The 19,863-nt window shown below is 41.8% G+C and overlaps 1 protein-coding gene across 3 annotated transcripts in view; it reads left to right on the top strand.

Moving 5' to 3' along the window:
* The window catches only part of IDS (iduronate 2-sulfatase), a 30,640-nt gene extending 12,009 nt beyond the window's left edge, over window positions 1-18,631 (top strand). For 2 of the 3 annotated variants that reach the window (XM_053579653.1, XM_053579651.1), the window contains 3 exons: window positions 4,443-4,569; window positions 7,957-8,130; window positions 14,233-18,631. In XM_053579653.1, coding sequence (XP_053435628.1) covers window positions 4,443-4,569; window positions 7,957-8,130; window positions 14,233-14,705 — 774 coding nt within the window. In that variant the 3' untranslated portion in view covers window positions 14,706-18,631. The remainder of the gene's footprint in view (window positions 1-4,442; window positions 4,570-7,956; window positions 8,131-14,232) is intronic. The other variant, XM_053579654.1, reaches the window with a different exon arrangement.
* Window positions 18,632-19,863: the final 1,232 nt, after the last annotated feature.

The following is a 19,863-nucleotide window of genomic DNA, read 5'->3' as shown; positions in this document are numbered from 1 at the left end:
CTTTTCTGGGAGATTGAGTGGAAAGCTGTTCTGTCTGTGTCCATGGCCTCATTGCCCATTCATTCTTTTTTTTAAATTATTTATTTATTTTTTATTATTAAATCATAGCTGTGTACATTAATGCAATTGTGGGGCACCATACACTGGTTTTATAGACTGTCTGACACATTTTCATCACACTGGTTAACATAGTCTTCCTGGCATTTTCTTAGTTATTGTGTTAAGAGATTTATATTCTACATTTACTAAGTTTCACATGTACCCTTGTAAGATGCATCACAGGTGTAATCCCACCAATCACCCTCCCTCTGCCCATCCTCCCCCCTCTCTCCCCTCCTCTCCCCTCTCTCCCCTCCTCTCCCCCTTCCCCATATTCTTAGGTTATAACTGGGTTATAGCTTTCATATGAAAGCCATAAATTAGTTTCATAGTAGGGCTGAGTACATTGGATACTTTTTCTTCCATTCTTGAGATACTTTACTAAGAAGAATATGTTCCATCAGCCTATATCACAAAATCCCAAGACCAGAGATGTTGGCGTGGATGTGGAGAAAAGGGAACACTTCTACACTGCTGGTGGGAGTGCAAATTAATACATTCCTTTTGGAAAGATGTTTGGAGAACACTTAGAGATCTAAAAATAGATCTGCCATTCGATCCTATAATTCCTCTACTAGGTATATACCCAGAAAACCAAAAATCACATTATAACAAAGATATTTGTACCAGAATGTTTATTGCAGCCCAATTCATAATTTCTAAGTCATAGAAAAAGCCCAAGTGCCCATCGATCCATGAATGGATTAATAAATTGTGGTATATGTACACCATGGAATATTATACAGCCTTAAAGAAAAATGGAGACTTTACCTCTTTCATGTTTACATGGATGGAGCTGCCCATTTATTCTTCATCCTTCTCTGCTGAAGCTCCCAACTCCCCTGCTCACTGAGAGTTCTTTTACCTGGGTCAGCTCTTGGCCATTAAAATTCATCTTGTGGGGTCTGAGCTTCCCTGAGCTCTGTGCTATTTCTCACTGGTGACCAGCACCACCTCTCTGGAACTTTCTGCCTCCTGGGCTTCCTTGCCATCCATCATGGACTCTTTGCTCCAGGCTCCATAGCAGGCTTCCCTTTCTGTGTCTAACACTTAGATGCTGCTCCCTCAGCTCAGTTCCTGGGTCCCTTCTCTCCAGGCAGGCTCATCTGAGGCCTGCTGGAATGTGACTCCTAGGACAACCCCTCTAGCCCAGGCCTCATCCTTGCATTTTGGACATGTACGTTCATCTGCCTTTGAGAGCCATTCTCAGACACATGACCATGACACCCTTAGCTTCATAGGCTTCTACGTGGCCCAGCCAACACCTCTACCTCTGTTTTTTCTTCTTCCTGTTGTGCTCCTGCAATGGCTTTTGCTTTGTTTTGTTCATTCAACAAATGTATTGAATGCCGCTTAGGCACCCAGCAGTGGTCTAGTGCCATCTTATCCAAAGCCTCTGGCATTCACCTCTGAGCTGCTGTCATAGGACTCCTTAAGATGCCTTCCAGATTGCATCAACTCCTCACCTTGGAAGACTCCCTTCATCTACAGCCTGGGACCTCTGCTCCCTGAATGGGCCCACTGGGTCCATGTTATCTGGCTCTGACCTAGCTTTTCAGTGTCTCCTCTCACCCTCTGCCCTCCACTTTGATTCTCCTGCCACATCAGCCTGATCATCAGCCCCAGATACAACCACAATGTTCCCTGCAGTGCAGCCACTGCACAGAGCATCCTACCCCATCTGTCTGGCTGCAGGTGCCTCTTCACAAATGCTGAATTTTCCCTGGAGCCTTCCCTAACCTTCCCAGGCAGACTCAAGGGTACATTCTCCTGTCTCATCCCTGGGCTTCACCAATAATGTAGTCTCTCTCTCCTTTTTTAAAAGACAGACGCTCACTATGCTGCCCTTGGTAGAGTGCTATGGCATCACAGCTCACAGCAACTTCAAACTCTTGGGCTTAAGTGATTCTCTTGCCTCAGCCTCCCAAGTAGCTGCCACAATGCCTGGCTATTTTTTTTGTTTTGTTTTGTTTTTTTTTGCAGTTTCAGGCCCGGGCTGGGTTTGAACCCGCCACCTCCAGCATATGGGGCCGGTGCCCTACTCCTTTAAGCCACAGGCGCCGCCCTATGCCTGGCTATTTTTTTGTTGTAGTTGTCATTGTTTGGCAGGCCCAGGCTGGGTTTGAACCCACCAGCCCAGGAGTATGTGGCTGGCGCCCTAACTGCTGAGCTATGGGCGCCGAGCGAATAATGCATTCTCTTGTCTCTGTGATTGTGTCCTTACTGGACAGGTGGCTCACTTAGGGTGAGTACTAAGTCTGCTTGTTGCCTTATGTCCAGGGGTCAGCATATGAAGAAGAGAATATACCTTTGTACCTCTCTATATGGTACATAGCTATCCTGATAGGTGTCTTTTGTCCCTGGGAGGACTAAAGTTCCCCAGGTTACAGACTAAAGACTTTACTATAATAGAAAGTATCAGTAGGCTAGCTTCTCCGTAATCCTTTTAGAAGTTTGGATGCATGTCCATTCCCTTCACTGCAAGGGGACCACAGGTGGGTCTCCAGATTGTCCTCACTCTGGCAGTGATGAGAAGCAGCTGGTCGGTTCAGGTAATAGAACAGGGGCTGTTCTGATAAGTCAACTGCTCTCTTGCATCTTACCCTCAGTGGGGTGGGGAATTAATCTTTTTCCTTAAGTTTGTGAACAAGGTCAGGGGCGTCAGCCTAGGAGGAGCTGATGCCTCCTTTACTTCAGGGCACAGCCTCACTATTCCCAAAGTCTCTCTGGGGTTCAGGGACTATGGCAGGCATGCTGCTCTCTTGTGCCTCCCTTCCCTTTTTCCTGACTGCTGAGAGTTTTTTAGAAATGATCTCCATGTGACAGCCTCTGGTCAGTGAAGATAAAGCAGTTGTTATCTTTTCATGAATTAGAAAGTGGTCAGAGAAAAGGCTTACTGAGGTTTGTTGTGATGAGCTAAATTGTGCCCCCCACACACCAAAGGGGGGTCCTATCATCAGAACTTCAGACAGAATGTGACCTTTTTTTAGAAATAGGGTCATTGCAGATGTAATTAGCTGAGGTCATATCGGAGTAAGGTGGGCCCTAATCTGATATGATGTCCTTATACATGTAAAAGGAGCAGAGAGGGACACCCACAGGAGGAACTCCATGTGAAGATTGAGACAGAGGTTAGAATGATGCAGCTTCAAGCCAAGGAATGCAAATATTACAGTCACTAGCAGAATCAGGGAGAGGAATATATCCCCCAGAGCATTCAGCAAGACAGTGGCCCTCCTGATACCTTGTGCCAGTGTATTTACTTGACCAGACTGGAGAGAACTCAGACATGGAGGGTAGGTGTAACATGCTTTATTCAGCTCACAGGTGGCAGGGGGAGCAAGCATGGCAAGTCCACCCTAGTTCCTGGTGGCAGGGGAGCTAAGTTATACATTGCAATCTGTGAGCCACAGTCAGCTCAGGGGAAAGGTCCTTCCTGTGCACCTTTATACCCAGCAGAACAAAAGTGGCAACATGCAGTTACATAAGCATGACTTCACTATACATGGCTATGGCTATGTAGGAATACATGGTGCTTTCCCATGGGAAGAAGGCCAGAAAGCCTAGACAGCTTCATCTTGTCCCATCCCAAGGCCATGAGAGAGAAAGCCCAAACACGTTTTCCTGTCCCTACACCTGGATTCCAGACTTCTGGCCTCCAGAGCCAGGAGATGATACATTTTGGTTGTTTGAAGTCACCCAGTTTGTCGTACTTTGTTAACAGCAGCCACAGGAAATTAATATAGTTGACATGTGTCTTTGACATGTCCCTCATCAGAGCACATGCAGCCCCTGTTCAGAGGGGCTTTGGGGTCAGTGTCTGTGTACACGTTCATCTCCTGGGATCTGTCAGATTATGTGGCGGAGACAGAAAGGGGCAGTCAGTGACACATCCATCCACCGTGATCCCTGCCCTAAAATGAAAGCTGATCTGTTTAGAAATCAATCTTTTAGATGTGCAGATGTTGCAGTGACTGTGGAGGAGGGGATGTGGATGGTAGAGAAGGGAGTTTTATGTTTCCGCATCAGCTAAAGCAATGGTTCTCAACCTTCCTAATGCCGCAACCCTTTAATACAGTTCCTTGTGTTGTGGTGACCCCCAACTATAAAATTGTTTTCGTTGCTACTTCTTAACTGTAATTCTGCTACTGTTATGAATCATAATGTAAATATCTGATATGGAGGATGTATTTAGGCAATCCCTGTGAAAAGGTCGTTTGACCCCCAGGTTGAGAACCTCTGAGCTAGAGGGTTGAGACAGAGAGATGCTCAGACAGACATCGTCTCTGTATTTCTTGGCAACTTGAATCACACTCACTTATTTTATATTTTTTAATTTGCAGCGGAAAATCCGCCAGAGCTACTTTGCCTCTGTTTCCTATTTGGACACACAGGTGGGTCACCTTTTGAGTGCTTTGGATGATCTTCAACTGGCCAATAACACGATCATTGTGTTTACCTCAGATCATGGTAAGCATTTTGAAATGCTCTGGTGAGTAAGAGCATCTGAAGTTTCCTGTAAAATGTGCTTTTTAAATTTGCCATAAACATAGGTGTGTTCTCTTTTGAGGATCAATGATACCCGTAGTCTGGGGCCATGGGTGCTTTTCTGATTAATTTGTTAGGTGGGTTAGGCTGTGGCAACTTTTGTTCTTGGTAAACACAGAGCTCTATTTGTGTAGGGAGCTCTTTTAACTCCCATTTCTAACCTAGAGGAAGACTTTTAGTTTTTAGAAGGAGAATCTAGAACAATCCTGACAGAACCCAGCAAGGCCTTCAGACCTGGCTCCTGCCGCCCACCCCATCCCTGTTGTCCTCTGCCTGCCAAGAGCCAGGGTTTCTCAACTCTTCTCTCTTCTAAGGCTCTTTCCTCTTTTTCCAAAAATGGAAGTATCTTTTTTAAAGCATTCTTTTCAATTTGAAAACTTTTCAACATGCCCAAGACTGGAGAATAGAATAGCAGCTCCCTCAGTTCCTCACTCAGGCCATCTCGTTCATCTCTTCCACACCCACTCCCCCACTCCCAAACTGTTCTGATGCAAACCCAGATGGTTTCGTTTTCTGATCTATCTCTAAAATGTATTGCCTCTTTTGAAGTATAACCATAATACCATTATCATACCTAGAAAAAATAAAATAATTCTTTCATCACACATGAAATAGGACAATGGTTAGTCATAACATGTGCTCATTATAAAAAGAAAAAAGGATCTTGAATGTATAATGTAGGGCCAGAACATCCTGCCCTTTTATCCCCCTGCCCGAGGCTGACTTGTGCTGGCAGATTGGGGATCCATCTGGCAGCCTTTGGCTATGGACATATGCACCTGGGGATGTATGTTACACGTGTATGTGTGCTTGTACCATGCAGCTCATCAGAAGACATGATGTGTACTGTTACGATCCCTGTTTTTTTCCCACTGAATGTCACAGACAGTTCTGTGTGTCACTTCTCACAGGGCCTGCCTTTTCCCTTGTAAAGGTCTGTCTGTAGTATTTTATTATGCATAGAGATACCAGTGTTTTTCACATATTCCTAATGATCTGTCATCCACCTCTGCCCAGTTTCCTCTTCTACCTGGACATACTTTTTGCTTTGACATAGCTGTAGTTGATTACCAATAGCTTGGATCAGAGTGTCCTCCTGGGACATCCTATATCTGAACCACCTGGAAGCTGATAGAACATGTTGGTTCCTGCACCCTGTCTGATGAGCCGGCGGGTGTGGTGTGGCCTGCATGTCTGGGCACGGGCAAGTGCACTGTAGCAAGCGTCTCAGGTGCTTCTGTCTCCCTGTCCACGAGCTCTGTTCCCTAGGCTGTGCTGCCATGTCTTCCTTTAGTCCTCCGGGGCAGGAGCCAGAAACCTTCAGAGCTGTCTGCCCAGGTCATCGGCCTCTTGTTCCTCCTGATGCCCCAAGGGATCCTGGGGGCTGGCTCAGGCACATGCTCTCCTCAGCAAGACTTTCAGGTCTCTGCTCCTAGCCACAGCGGCACAGACTGAGCCCAGCACAAGACTGATAGATACACATAGTTATTTAGTGAGCGTTTGCCCGATGCCAGGCCCTGTGCTGGGTCCGGGGGCCACCTCTGCTTGGACCTGGGTGACCAACCATGGCCAGCAGAGGCCCATGGACTGAGTGCTTGTCATCAGCAAAACCTCCAAGTGCCTGGCTGATGCACTTCCAGGGCATCTGCCTGCAACTCTATCAGCCTTCTGGGGCTTGACTCCTGAGTCCCACTGCTGGGACTCTCACATTCCCACAGGCTCCTTGCTCAACCTTTTAGATTCCCTCCAGACTGGGACAACATGGCCCCCAAGCTGGTGCCCTAGGGGCCCATACCTGACCCACCCGTTCACTAGTACTCATAGTCAAGGGTGCCTTGTCCTCCTGGACAGAGTGCAGATGTGCTGGCTGGGGGCACTCCTCAGCCCTTGGGGCTGGTCACCTGTGGAAAGTGCTCTCCTGTTGGGCTCCACTCAGCTCTCTGCACGTCCCACTAATGACCCAGCCTGACAGCCAGGCATGTTGTATGTCCGTGATGGGCGTGAATTCCACCGTCATTACTGATTGGTGAAAGATTCCTTTCCACTTCGGGGCTTCTTAGGAGAGCACTGTTTTGTTTTGTTTTTGTTTTTGTGGAAACAGTCTCACTCCATTGCCCTTGGTAGAGTGCCATGGCATCACACAGCTCACAGCAACCTCTAATTCTGGGGCTTAGGTGATTCTCCTGCCTCAGCCTCCCGAGTAGCTGGGAATACAGGTGCTTGCCATAATGCCCAGCTATTTTTTTTTGTTGTTGTTGCAGCTGCGGCTGGGTTTGAACCTGCCACCCTTGGTATGTGGGACCAGTGCCCTACCCACTGAGCCACAGGCACCACCCATAGGACAGCACTATTGACTCAGGGCAGGTCCTGGCCCTGCTCTTGCAGGCCAGGCAGGCTGGGACTCCATTGGCAGCCCCAGGGTCACTGAGCTCGTGCTATGCTCTGCATGGTCCTGCTTCAGATGCCAGCAGGTGCGGCTGTGATGAATCAAATACACATGCATTTCCATGCTTCCTCCAGTCTACCCATGGCAGATTTTTGTGTCTTTGCTGAATTTTATCACACTAAATACTCAATGTATGATTTCTGTCATGTTTGGTTTTTTTGTACAAAATATATTGCTGACACTTAAAAAGACTGAATGCTTTCAAATGGAAGTATTCAAAATGTCTTTTTGTAAGGGATGTTTTAAATCAGTGTTAATGGTTGTTTTTAATCAAAGTTTAGGATCTGGAAATCTGAATTTTTGCTTTAGTCCATGTATGGTATGTCTTAAAAATTAAGCAAGATATCCTTGTCCTTTTTGATTTTGACCTTTTATGCTGCAGTTCCACAGCTCAGTTTTTGGTGGGCCCACAACCCAAACTGATAACCTGAGCTTGTGTGACATGAGTCAAGAGCTGGGTAGGCACACAGAGCAGGACAATTGTGACACAGTGGATTTTGGGGTCCCTGCCAGTCAAGAATGAGCCTGTCATTGTAGGGGAGGCATGTCCGCACGGGGATTGCAGGTCCCACAGAGCCCTGCATAGGTATATATTTCTGGCTGCTTGTTAAAAGAATAGTTTGAGTTTGGGAATTTAATGTCATTTTTCCTCTTAAAAGGTGTTCTCATTAAGGACAAAAATCTGACTTTAAATATAGCAGCATTCAGGAGAAATTACCCTTTTTGTTGTAATTCTAGGAGAATTTCTTTCTTCTAGGTTAGTTTTTCCTTACTTTGGCTTTTACAACAAGAAATGGTTTCTAAATAAACAAGCTGTAATATGATTATTCATTGTCTGTCATTCTGTGTTCTTTATGGACCAGGGTGGGCTCTAGGTGAACACGGAGAATGGGCCAAGTACAGCAATTTTGATGTCACCACTCGTGTGCCCCTGATGTTCTATGTTCCTGGAAAGACGGCTTCATTTCTGGAGGCAGGAGAGAAGCTTTTTCCTTACTGTGACCCTTTTGATTGCGTCTCAGAGTTGATGGAGCCAGGTATAAACTATGCTTACGAGATATTGCCCAACATAGAGCACCTTTAGTTTATGTGTGATCCACCTAATCAATTCATAGGCTGCAGGCTTGGTTAGATAGGCCCCCTTATTTCCCCTTGTTGGAATTCCTTCTCGACATTGTGTGTTCCGCACCCAATTTCTGAGCACCTCCCATGCTCTGGGTGGAGGAGTGGCAGAGCCAGAGCTGAAAAGTATGATCCCTGTTCATAAGAAACCCAAGTGCCCTTCAACACATGAATGGATTAATAAATTGTGGTGTATATACACTATGGAATACTATTCAGACTTAAAAAGATGGGGATTTTGAATCTTTGCTGTAAATTGGATAAATTTGGGGAACTCTCTCCTAAGTAAAGCATCAGAGACATGGAAAATCAAACATTCCATGTACTCAATACTAAGTTGAAACTTGTAGATTTACAACAATGTGCACATATGAGCGAAAAACTCGATTAAATTCAAGAAAGAGGAGGGAGGTTTGGTAAGTTCCTACCTAACAAACAAGTACAGTGTGTGATAAATAGCACACTTCATGGGTGAAGGTCACAAATACAACTCAGACTTTACCTTGAAAATGCAAAAAATGTAACTTAATGGTATATACCCTCATATTAATCCAAAAAAAAAGGAAGCCTTGGAGTGGGGAGAGACAAAGGAGTAGGTGACATTCCCAGGATGGGTAGGGCTGATGGAGAAGTGACAATAGCATACTCCATAGCTTAGAGGAAAGGGCCATTCCTCTAACAGATGGGTAGAATTCTTTCTTCTTTTTTTTTTTTTATTGTTGGGGATTCATTGAGGGTACAAGAAACCAGGTTACACTGATTGCATTTGTTAGGTAAAGTCCCTCTTACAATTGTGCCTTGCCAGATGGGTAGAATTCTTTACTGCATGCATCCATGTTGGCAGGGACTCAGCCCTTTTGGGTGCACACATTTTCCATTTTGGCTGCTCATCACTTTAATGCATCTGTAAAATCTACTGGGCAATTCTGCTGTGCTCTTTCCCACAGTGAAAGTCAAATTTATTTTGACTTCTATGTGCCAGTTCCTCAAAGCTTTGAAAACAGCAGTGAAACCCTCATCTCATTCACCAATATCTTCTCTCTCTTTTTTTTTTTTTTTTTGAGACAGAGTCTCACTTGGTCACCCTTAGTAGAGTGCTGTGGTGTCTTAGCTCATAACAACCTCAAACTCTTGGGTTCAAGTGATCCTCTTGACTCAGCCTCCCAAGTAGCTGGGATTACAGGTGCCTGCCACAACTCTCGGCTATTTTTTAGAGACGGGGTCTCACTCTGGCTCAGGGTGGTCTCGACCCTGTGAGCTCAGACAATCTACCTGCCTCATTCTCCCAAGTGCTGGGAGTATAGTTGTGAGCCACTGTGCCTGGCCCGCCAATACCTGCTCTTCTCCAGGATGAAACTCCTAGTCCTTCAGCTGTTCCCACAAGGTAGTGTTCAGACCCATGGATATCCTGGCCTTTGTGTCCCAAAAAGCTCCAGTTTGAGAAATCACTTCCAGAATATCCCTCGGAGCAGATTACCCCTTCTGCCTGCGTGGGGTGACCTGATTTGGTTCTTGTGAGTTGTATTCTAACTTGATCTGCCCAGTGCATTCAGAGACAAGTCATATACTTCAGATGACATTTGATTTTTTGGGAGTGCTTTCTCCATGGACATTGTTGAACCAAGGTGCCCCCTTTCTAGACTTTAGTATTTGTCTTTAACTTAACAAGTAATCCTGTACTTCATATTCTGCCCTTTCTGGATCTTTCTGAGTTACCTTTAAACTGCCCAATTATGTTTCCTGCACATTTGATTTTTGCAAATGGTATGCTCTGTTTTCTTTCATGTTGTTGAAACAAAGGTCAGACAGTTTTAAGGCATGATATTAGCCCTTCATTTGCTGGGGGAAATCTTCTGACAGGTTGATACTCTTTTCTTTCTTTCTTTTTTTTTTTTTGAGACTTTGCTTGGGAGGTGTTCAGCAAGTTATAAATTCACGTAACTTCCCTGTCATCCTTTTTGTTTTGAAATTTTTTCTCTAATTTATCACTTTTCCCTGAACTTAGGCTTGCATTTCCAATCCGATTTGGCCAGTTGAGCATACCCAAAGTTCTCTTTCACTTTATGTGTTTTCTTCAACATTCTTCTCATCCTCAGGAAATAGCAACAGTTGCTTATGCTAGAACATCATGGAATTATCTTGACCCCTGCCTTTCTCTCATACTCCATATATGATATGCAGTCCATCACCAAGCCTGTTGTACTCCATTTAGAATCTGTCCCTACCACTTGCCATCCCTTCCCCTGCCACCCACCTTGGATCAGATTGCCGCCATCTCATACTTAATTATTGCAACAGCTTGCTAAATGATCTCCTTGCTGATGCTCAGGGTCCCTTGAAGTTTTTACTCCTCAGAGGAGCCAACATGATGCATTAATCCCAAGTCAGGTCACGTTATAGCCCTGCTCAGGAGCCTTCTATCTTTTTGGCTTACTCTGAGTAAGAATCCTCACACAGCTGACAGGTCCTTACATGATCTGGTTCCCATTATCTCCCTGACCTCATCTTTTATTTATTTATTTTTTGAGACAGAGTCTCACTATGCTGCCCTCCATAGAGTGCTGTGGCATCACAACTCACAGCAACCTCAAACTCTTGGGCTTAAACGATTCTCTTGCTTTAGCTTCCCAAGTAGCTGGGACTACAGGTGCCCACCACAATGCCCAGCTATTTTTTTGTTGCAGTTGCCATTGTTGTTTATCTGGCCTGGGCCGGTTCGAACCCACCAGCCTTGGTGTACGTGGCCAACACCATAACCACTGTACTATGGGCGCTGAGCCCTAACCTCATCTTTAAAAAAATTTCAATATATTTAGGGAGCACAAGTACAGTTTTGTTGCATGATATATCATATAGTGAAGTCTGGGGTTTTAGAGTACCTGTCACCTGAATAGTGTTGATTGTACCCAATAGGTAATTTTCTATCTCTCACCTCTTCCCACTCTCTCACCTTTGGAGTCTTCACTGTCTATTATTCCACTCCATTCATGTGTACTTGTAGTTTAGCTCTCACTTATAAGTGAGAATGTGTATTTTATTTTCCATTTCTGAGTTACTTCACTTAGGGTAATGACCTCCAAAAAACATGATTTCATTCTTTTCTATGTCTGAGTAGTATTCAATGGTGTGTGTGTATGTATGATTGTATATATATTAATATATATCACATTTTTCATCCACTTACAAGTTTGTGACCACTTAGGTTGATTCCTTCCTTATCTTTGTAATTTTGAATTGTGCTACAATGAGTGCAGGTGTCTTTTTTTAATATATTGATTTATTTTCCTTTGGGTAGATACCCAGGGGTGGGATTGCTAGATTGAATGGTAGATCTACTTTTAGTTCTTTGAGGAATCTCCATGCTGTTTTCCACAGGGGTTGCACTAAATTCAGCATTCCAAAAGTATATAAGTATTCCTGTTTCACGACATCTATGCCAAAATTTATTGTTTTTTGGTTTTTTTTTTTTTTTTTTACTTTCTAATAATGGCCATTTTGACTAGAGCAAGATGGTATCTGGTAGTTTTAATTTGCATTTTTCCAAGGATTAGTGATGTTGAACGTTTTTTCATATGCTTGTTGGCCATTGGATGTCTTCTTTTGAAAAATGTCTGAACATGACAGTTATTCACTTTTTATTGGGGTTATTTGTTTTTTTTTGTTTGTTTTCCTTGCTGAGTTGAGTTCGTTATAGATTCTGGATATTAGTCATTTGTCAGGTGCATAGTTTGTAAATATTTTTTCCCATTCTGTAGGTTGTCTATTTACTCTGTTGATTATTTCTTTTGCTGTGCAGAAGGTTTTCACTTTAATGAAGTACCATTTATTTGTTTTTGTTGCATTTGCTTTGGAGTCTTAGCATAATTTTTTGCCTATCCCAATATTTTGAAGAGTTCTTCGTAGTTTTTCTTCTGTAGTTTTTATGTTGTCTGGTGTAACATTTAAGTTTTTAATCCATCTTGAGTTAATTTTGTGTACAGTGAGAGACAGGGACCTGATTTCATTCTTTTGTATGTGGCTTTCTAATTTTCCCAGCATCATTTATTCAACAGGATGTCTTTTCCCCAGTGTTTCTGTCTGCTTTGTGGAAGATCAGCTGTTTGTAGGTAAATGGCTTTATTTCTGGGTTCTCTGTGATGTTTTGGTTTCTATAGCCATTTAAAGTCAGGTAATGTGATTCCTGCAGCTTTGTTATTTATTTTTGCTTAGGATTGCTTTGGCTATTTAGGCTCTTTTTTGGTTCCATGTGAATTTTAGGATTTTTTTTAAAAAACAGGCATCCAGGCCAGTTGTCCTCTATAGTGTACTGCAGTCTGGATTTGTCTGATTGTTTTCTCATGACTATATTCAACTTACACATTTTCAGCAAGTGTACTGCATGAGGTGTTGTATCCTCTGTTGTATCTCATTGAAGGCACTTCATGGCCTGTGTCAATAATGCTAAATTTGATCTCTTAGTTAAGGGGGATAGCATCAGCCAGATCTTGCCATTTGAAAAGTATCTTTTTAAAAACTTGCTTTACTTTTTCTTCTTTATTTTTCCTATAAATCAGTGTCTAGAGAATGAAATTGGGTATATTGGGCATTATGAAGCAATCTCTCTCTTTTTTTTTTTTTAAGAGACAAAGTCTCATTTTATTGTACTCGGTAGAGTACTCTGGCATCACAGCTCACAGCAACCTCCAAGTCCTGGGCTTAGGTGATTTTCTTGCCTCAGCCTCCCAAGTAGCTGGGACTTTAGGCACCCACCACAACACCTGGCTATTTTTTTGTTGCAGTTTGGCTGGGGCCAGGTTCAAACCTGTCACCCTCAGTATATGGGGTCAGCGCCTTACTCACTGAACCACAGGCGCCACCCAGACTTAAAGATCCAAAAAGATGAGAATGATAGTACAAGATCAGTTTTACATTTACATTTCAAAGATGGATGAACCACAATGAGATGCCACTTCGTACCCATTAGGATGGCTATTAAATTAATACAAAAAACAGCAGGTGTTGGTGAGGATGTGGAGAAATCGAAACACTGTGTATTGCTGGTGGGAATGTAAAATGGTACAGCCTATGTGGAAAATGGTTTGGTGGTTCCTCAAAATGTTCAATGTAGAATTACCATATGATCTGGGAGTTCCACTCCTGTGTATGTATCCCACAGAAATGACAACAGGCATTGAAACAAAAACTTATACATAAATGTTCATAGCAACACTATTTATAATAGCCAGAGGTGAAAGCAACCCAGGTGTCCCTAACACGAAGGGAGAAATACAATGTGCTCTATCCTTGCAGAGGATTATCAGACTGGCTTAAAAAGTAAAGAAATTCTATTACATGCTACAACATAGATGAACTTTGAGGACATTATGCTAAGTGAAATAGGCCAATCACAAAAAAAAATACTGTATGATTCTACTTATGTGAGGTATCCATTTCATAGTGATTAAGTAGAATGGTGTTTTCCAGTTGCTGGGGGAGGAGGTTATTTAATGGGTACAAAGTTTCAGTTGTGTAAACTGAAAGGAGTTCTGGGGACAGATGATGTTGCTGGTGGCACCACCATGTGAATTTACTTAATGACACTGCACTGTACACTAAAAAATGGTTAAGATGGTAAGTTTTGTGTTATGTGTAGTTGACTATAATCAAAAGAAAATATGGACCAAATGCAGACATCCAGGCAGGAATAATCTGTGGGGTGATCTGTGAGACTCAGAATATCCTATTCCTTAACACATTTTACCTAGTAGTTTAGCCCGATCTTTGCCTGAATCGGTTATTAAGTAGTTTTTTGAAGTGCCAACTGGGGTACCTTCATTTTGCATCATGCTATTTGACTGGGTGAGTAGTTAGTAGAGGGTGAGGTGCTGAGATAGTGGTGTCTCTAAACATCTATGAAATGAATATTGTAAGTGAAGAGAACATGTGCAGCCCAGACGGGTTCCTTTACTCTTCCTGCCTGGTGTGGCAGGATGAATAACATAACCTAACCGATTCTTCTGTGTCACTTCCTTTTGCAGGCAGGCAATCCATGGACCTCGTGGAACTTGTGTCTCTGTTCCCCACGCTGGCTGGACTTGCAGGACTCCAAGTTCCACCTCGCTGTCCCATTCCTTCATTTCAGGTTATGCTGTGTAGAGAAGGTCGGAGCCTTCTGAAGTATTTTCAGCTCCATGACATGGAAGAGGATCCATACCTCGATGGTAATCCCCGTGAGTTGATTGCCTACAGCCAGTACCCCCGGCCAGCAGACTTCCCCCAGTGGAATTCCGACAAGCCGAGTTTAAAAGACATAAAGATCATGGGCTATTCCATTCGCACCATAGACTATAGATATACCGTGTGGGTTGGTTTCAATCCTGATGAATTTTTGGCTAACTTTTCTGACATCCATGCAGGGGAACTGTATTTTGTGGATTCCGACCCATTGCAGGATCACAATATGTATAATGATTCCCAAGGCAGAGAAATTTCCCGATCACTGATCCCTTGAGTTTTGTTAACCACAGAGAGCAAACAAAATGTGCTCCCTTCCAGTTAGCGCTCGTTAGAGCTCGTTATTTTGTGATTACCCACAATAATGTAAGCAACCTGAGGGATAGGTAATCCAAACAGACCTTAACAATTTGGTCTAAGAATATGTAACAGGCCAACCTTTTCATTTTGTCTCCATTAATTTATAATTGGTAATTGGACTAGGCCTGGGCTGAACCTTTTTGTTTCCTTTTTAAAAAAGTCATAGCTTATTTAGTGAGTGAATAAGTACAAAGTGAATAAAATAAAATTATATCGTACCTTTGGATATCAGAACCATAGTAAGCAAACATAACATACTCAAGAAAGACTTTAATTATTTGTGGTATTTAGTGTGTTTTGAAAAGTAACCATATGTGAAATTGAGTTCCAAGCTGAGTTCTGTATAATTTTGTTCATAATTTAATTATATATCTTATGTAACCCAATGTATTCAAAATATTATGTCAACATGTAATCCACATTTCTTTTTCAAATATAGAGTTAAAAAATAATGCTAGAAGCCAATGTCATAAAGTCTATTTCCTATTTTTGTTTCTAAGAAAATAGGATTTCAAAATCCAAAGATAAAATATGCATGAAGTAATTAATGTGGAATTTTTACATCAAAAAATAATGTTCAGTAAACTAGAGGCATGAGATGTATGGGAAATTGGATTAAAATTGTTTAGATACTTTCTCATCTAAATAATTTGTTAGCAAATAATATGACCCTTGAACTCAAAACCATCTGTTAAAAGATTTATTCACGATGAAAATGTTTAAAGGGGTAACTGTACCCATAGATTGAGTCATTCAAAATCATGTTAGTGTTCTTTACCATGGTTGGTTGCAGACCTCTATTTGTCAAAGAGGCAGAAAACATTGTACTTTTAATTGGATACTAAGGAAAACATTAATTTTATTTTGAGGATTATGAACTTTTGAATAGTGTAAAATTAGGTAATTGTCAGTCCCCACTTATTTAATTCTGTTTCCTTAATATGAAACTATCCATAAAGGCGAGTGGTCATCCTAAGTTTAGTATGTATCTTAAAAGAGATGGAATATTTACAACTCATAACATGTTGAAACTGGTAAATTCATAAGTAGTCATAAGAAAAGTGACCAGCTTTCTAAATAAATAATAATGTAGTCCTGTACTGAAATGAGTATTTTTCAGTCATTTTCTTTTTATAAATGCTTCAGTGTTTCAAGGTAAATGTTTGTGAAACAAACTAAAGCAAATTAGGTTAAGTTACTATAGTGTACTAAATTATAACCAAAAATGACAAGATATTATACTAAAATCAGTAATATATTTAAAGAGGTTTTTTGGGTACTGCTTTGTTTATGTTAGAGATATATAAGAAGTTAAATGACTAACTGTTCTGGCAGCAACCATGTTCACTTCAGTGAAGGGCCCTAATCATCTCTCCTACTCCTGAAGCCTGTCTCTCGTCAGGAAACCTCAGCTTTTGTAAATGGTTTCCCTTAGCTTTTTCTTTCTCATTCTTCATCCTCTCTATTGCCCTCATCACATCCACTGTGGTTTCTACAGTACAGTCTGTAAATTCCTCGTGACATATTTCAGTGTATTTGGCCTTATTCCCTACTCCACAGTTAGAAGTTTTAGCCTGGGATTTTATTTCATGCCCATTTGTTGCTCCTGGTTAGCTACAATGTATGTGCTTTATCATTTTTGCCTCGCTTTGTTTCTGGAAGCATAGTTTTAGTGTCACAAATCTTTAGATTCTTCTCCTGATGAAGTTGTAAGCTGAACGGTGCCTGAAAAGTGACAAGCATCTCCGCTGTGCAGCTGCCACGTTGGCCGTAAGTCTATGGTGCTTTCTCTGGCTGCAGTTTCTTATTCATCTGTGTGACTGAAGCTGCATCCAGGAGTGGGTCTACATGGGCTGCTCTTGTGTGTTGCTTTGTCTCCACTGAAGTGCTTCTCTCTCCGTTCTATGTGAGGGCACAGCCCCAGAATGCTTGTGAGCTATCCTTAAATTTAGTTTTTCTTGGCCATCTTTTAGAAATAAAGGCTGTATTTCCCATTTGGTGGAATGTTCTTCAAATCATCATATAAGTTATGGTTGCTTTTTGCGTTTTTGTCACTGAACACAATTTAGAGCCACTTTCTGTTTACTTTTGCACATCTCCAACACACATGGGGATGAGAAGTCACTTCCTGGTTTTCAGATACTGAAGCTAACCAAATTGCTTCCCTTGACTCAGCTTAGAGAAACCACATCTTCGTTGCTTCATATAACCTTTCCTCATCCTGCTGAGCTAGACATACCTGGTCAGTGGTTCTCCAGTCACCATATCTGTACAAATCTCCACTTCACTTGCGCAGGGGCTCTTTATATGGTTTAGTTGAAGGCAGAAGTAGTGATCCCAGACATTTTGAATGGTCCTAGTTCATTGGCTCACAAACACAAGGGAGCATCAGAACAACCCATAGGGCTCGATAAAACCCAGTGGGCTGGGGCCTCCCCGCAGAGATCCTGATTCAGTGGGTCTGGGGTGGGGCCTGAGATTGGTATTACTTCAAGCTGCACGATGACACTGCTGGTCCAGAGACTATGCTTTGAGAACCACTGTCCTACATCTGTGTTGGCTACTCAGTAGCCACTAGGCACATGCATCTATTTTAATTTACTAAAATGAAATAAAAATTTAAAAAGATTCTCAGTCACACTCATTATGTTTCAAGTGCTCAGTAGCCACAGTCTAGACAATTTCCACCACGACAGAAATCTGGACTGGACAGAGCTGCCTAGATTATCTCTGGATTTGACCTGAATCTGCTGGCTGTTGACAAGCTGCTCCAGTGAGCTGTTTCTCTACCCTGCATTTGCCCACTGAGACTTCCAGAAGTGAGCAAAGTATGTTTGGTAGGGAGGTCACTATGTCAGTCGGCCCCTTCCTCTTCACTCCCATCATCATTGCCTCAGTCCTTCTCCCTGACTTCCCAAGTGGTTTACCTACCCTTCCTCTTTCCTCCCTTGTCCCTAAAGGAATCCACGTGTCTTCCTAAAGTCCCTCTTTGATCCTGCCCTTTGAGAACACCGTCAGTGCCTACTACTGGGTCTAGATAGACCTCCGCTGAGCAGTCAGAGTCTTCCCTGACTCCACAATGCCCCTTTCCTCGGCTGACCAGTTTGCATACTGGTCCCTGACTCTTCCTTGCCAATCCTTGCCTCCCCACCCCTTTTAGGTTGCCCTCTTCCTCTCTTCACCCACCCATTCATGATCATTCTTCACTACCTGGCTTTCATGCCCACCCCCCACCCCCGGAGGCTGAGAGTTTTGTGACTCTCTAAACTGTATAATGGGAGGAAATGAACATTGCTAAAGAATCTTGTGTTCACCTTACTTAAAAAAGATATTTTTTCTGATTATAAAATTGTGTCAATTACAAAAATAATTGGAAAACAGATATATAGCACAAATACATGAATATTTTATCCTGAGATAGCACTTAATATCTTGTCTTTTTGGGGGTGTGAGATCATACTGTATTCTTTGTTATGCAATTTATGTTCTTTTTAACTAAGTATTATGTATGGTTATAGCAGATTTTTGCAAAGATACTTTATATTTGTGGTAATATATTGCATAGTTTTGCAAAAATTTACTTAACCTTTTAATTGTTGGACATTTAGTTTATTTCCAGATTTTCAATATTGTAAATCATGCTGTAATCATCAACTTTGTGAATAAAATGTTTTTATGTATTTCAAATTATTCCCTTAGGATAGTTTCTCAGTGCTGAGTTGTCAAAAACATCTCCATTTCACTCTTCTTCCCACTCTCTTGCTACCTTAGGGTAGTAAAGTAAAAAAAAAAACAAAAAACAGGTATACAAATAAAAACTATAAAACCAAAAATATCCCTATGCCGAGGGTGGTGGGTTCAAACCCAGCCCCAGCCAAACTGCAACAAAAAAATAGCCGGGCGTTGTGGCGGGCGCCTGTAGTCCCAGCTGCTCAGGAGGCTGAGGCAAGAGAATCGCGTAAGCCCAAGAGTTAGAGGTTGCTGTGAGCCGTGTGATGCCACGGCACTCTACCCGAGGGCGGTACAGTGAGACTCTGTCTCTACAAAAAAAAAAAAATATATATATATATCCCTATGATAACTGGTGGTAGTGGCGTTCTATTTTAACTTATAATTCTTTGCTTATTAGTGACCTTGATCATTGTTCTGTATGTATGATTATTGGGCATTTGTATTTTTGGTTGTGTGAATTTCCTTTAAATTTTAGTTACGGGTTTTACTTTTTAAGGTAATCAAACAAATTGATCTTTTCTTGTGTGATTTTTTTTTTTTTCCTGTCTTCCTGTTAAATTTAGAGACCCTTTCCCCAGTCTGGAAATGGAATAAATACTTTTTTCTTTTTTTTTTTTTTTTGCATTCTTTGTGGTTTGGTTTTATATTAACCCTGTACCTTCACCCCATTATCAGAATAATATATGCTCATTATGTAAAATTTGGAGTGTGAAAATGGTGAAGATGAAAAGAATTCTGCCAGTAGGAATATAGCCACTGTTGACATTTGTGTATCTCCTCCCACTCTTTTTCCTACCCACACACATATGTGCAGATATGGACATTTTTAACTTTACATTGCTGAAATCTATCACATCTTGCTTTATAAATTTTTTTTATTAAATCATAACTGTGTACATTAATGCATTTATGGGGTACAGTGTGCTGATTTTATATATAATTTGGAATGCTTATGTCAAACTGGTTACCATAGCCTTTACCTCACTTACTTAGATCTAACATAATGTCAGCACGGTTTTTCAATTGTTATTGACAGTTCTTGGTTAACAGTTGTAATGACTGCACCACCCTTCCTACATTAATCTTTTTTTTATTGAAATGTATGTATATATTATGATTTGTTTATCCATTCACCCATCAGTGAACATTTGGGTCATTTCTACTTTTTGGCTGTTGCGATGATGCTGCTATCAATATAGGTGTACAAATTTCTGCCCAAGTCCCTGCTCTTAATTGTTTTGGGAATATACCCAGACTATGATAATCCTTAATTATTATATATGGTTATTACAGATTCTTGAAAAGATGCTTTATATTCTTGGTAATGTATTCTGTAGTTGTGT

The sequence above is a fragment of the Nycticebus coucang genome, chromosome X, assembly GCF_027406575.1.
Source record: "Nycticebus coucang isolate mNycCou1 chromosome X, mNycCou1.pri, whole genome shotgun sequence".
Taxonomy (NCBI): Eukaryota; Metazoa; Chordata; class Mammalia; order Primates; family Lorisidae; genus Nycticebus; species Nycticebus coucang.
This window is presented reverse-complemented; position numbering and strand designations above follow the sequence as displayed.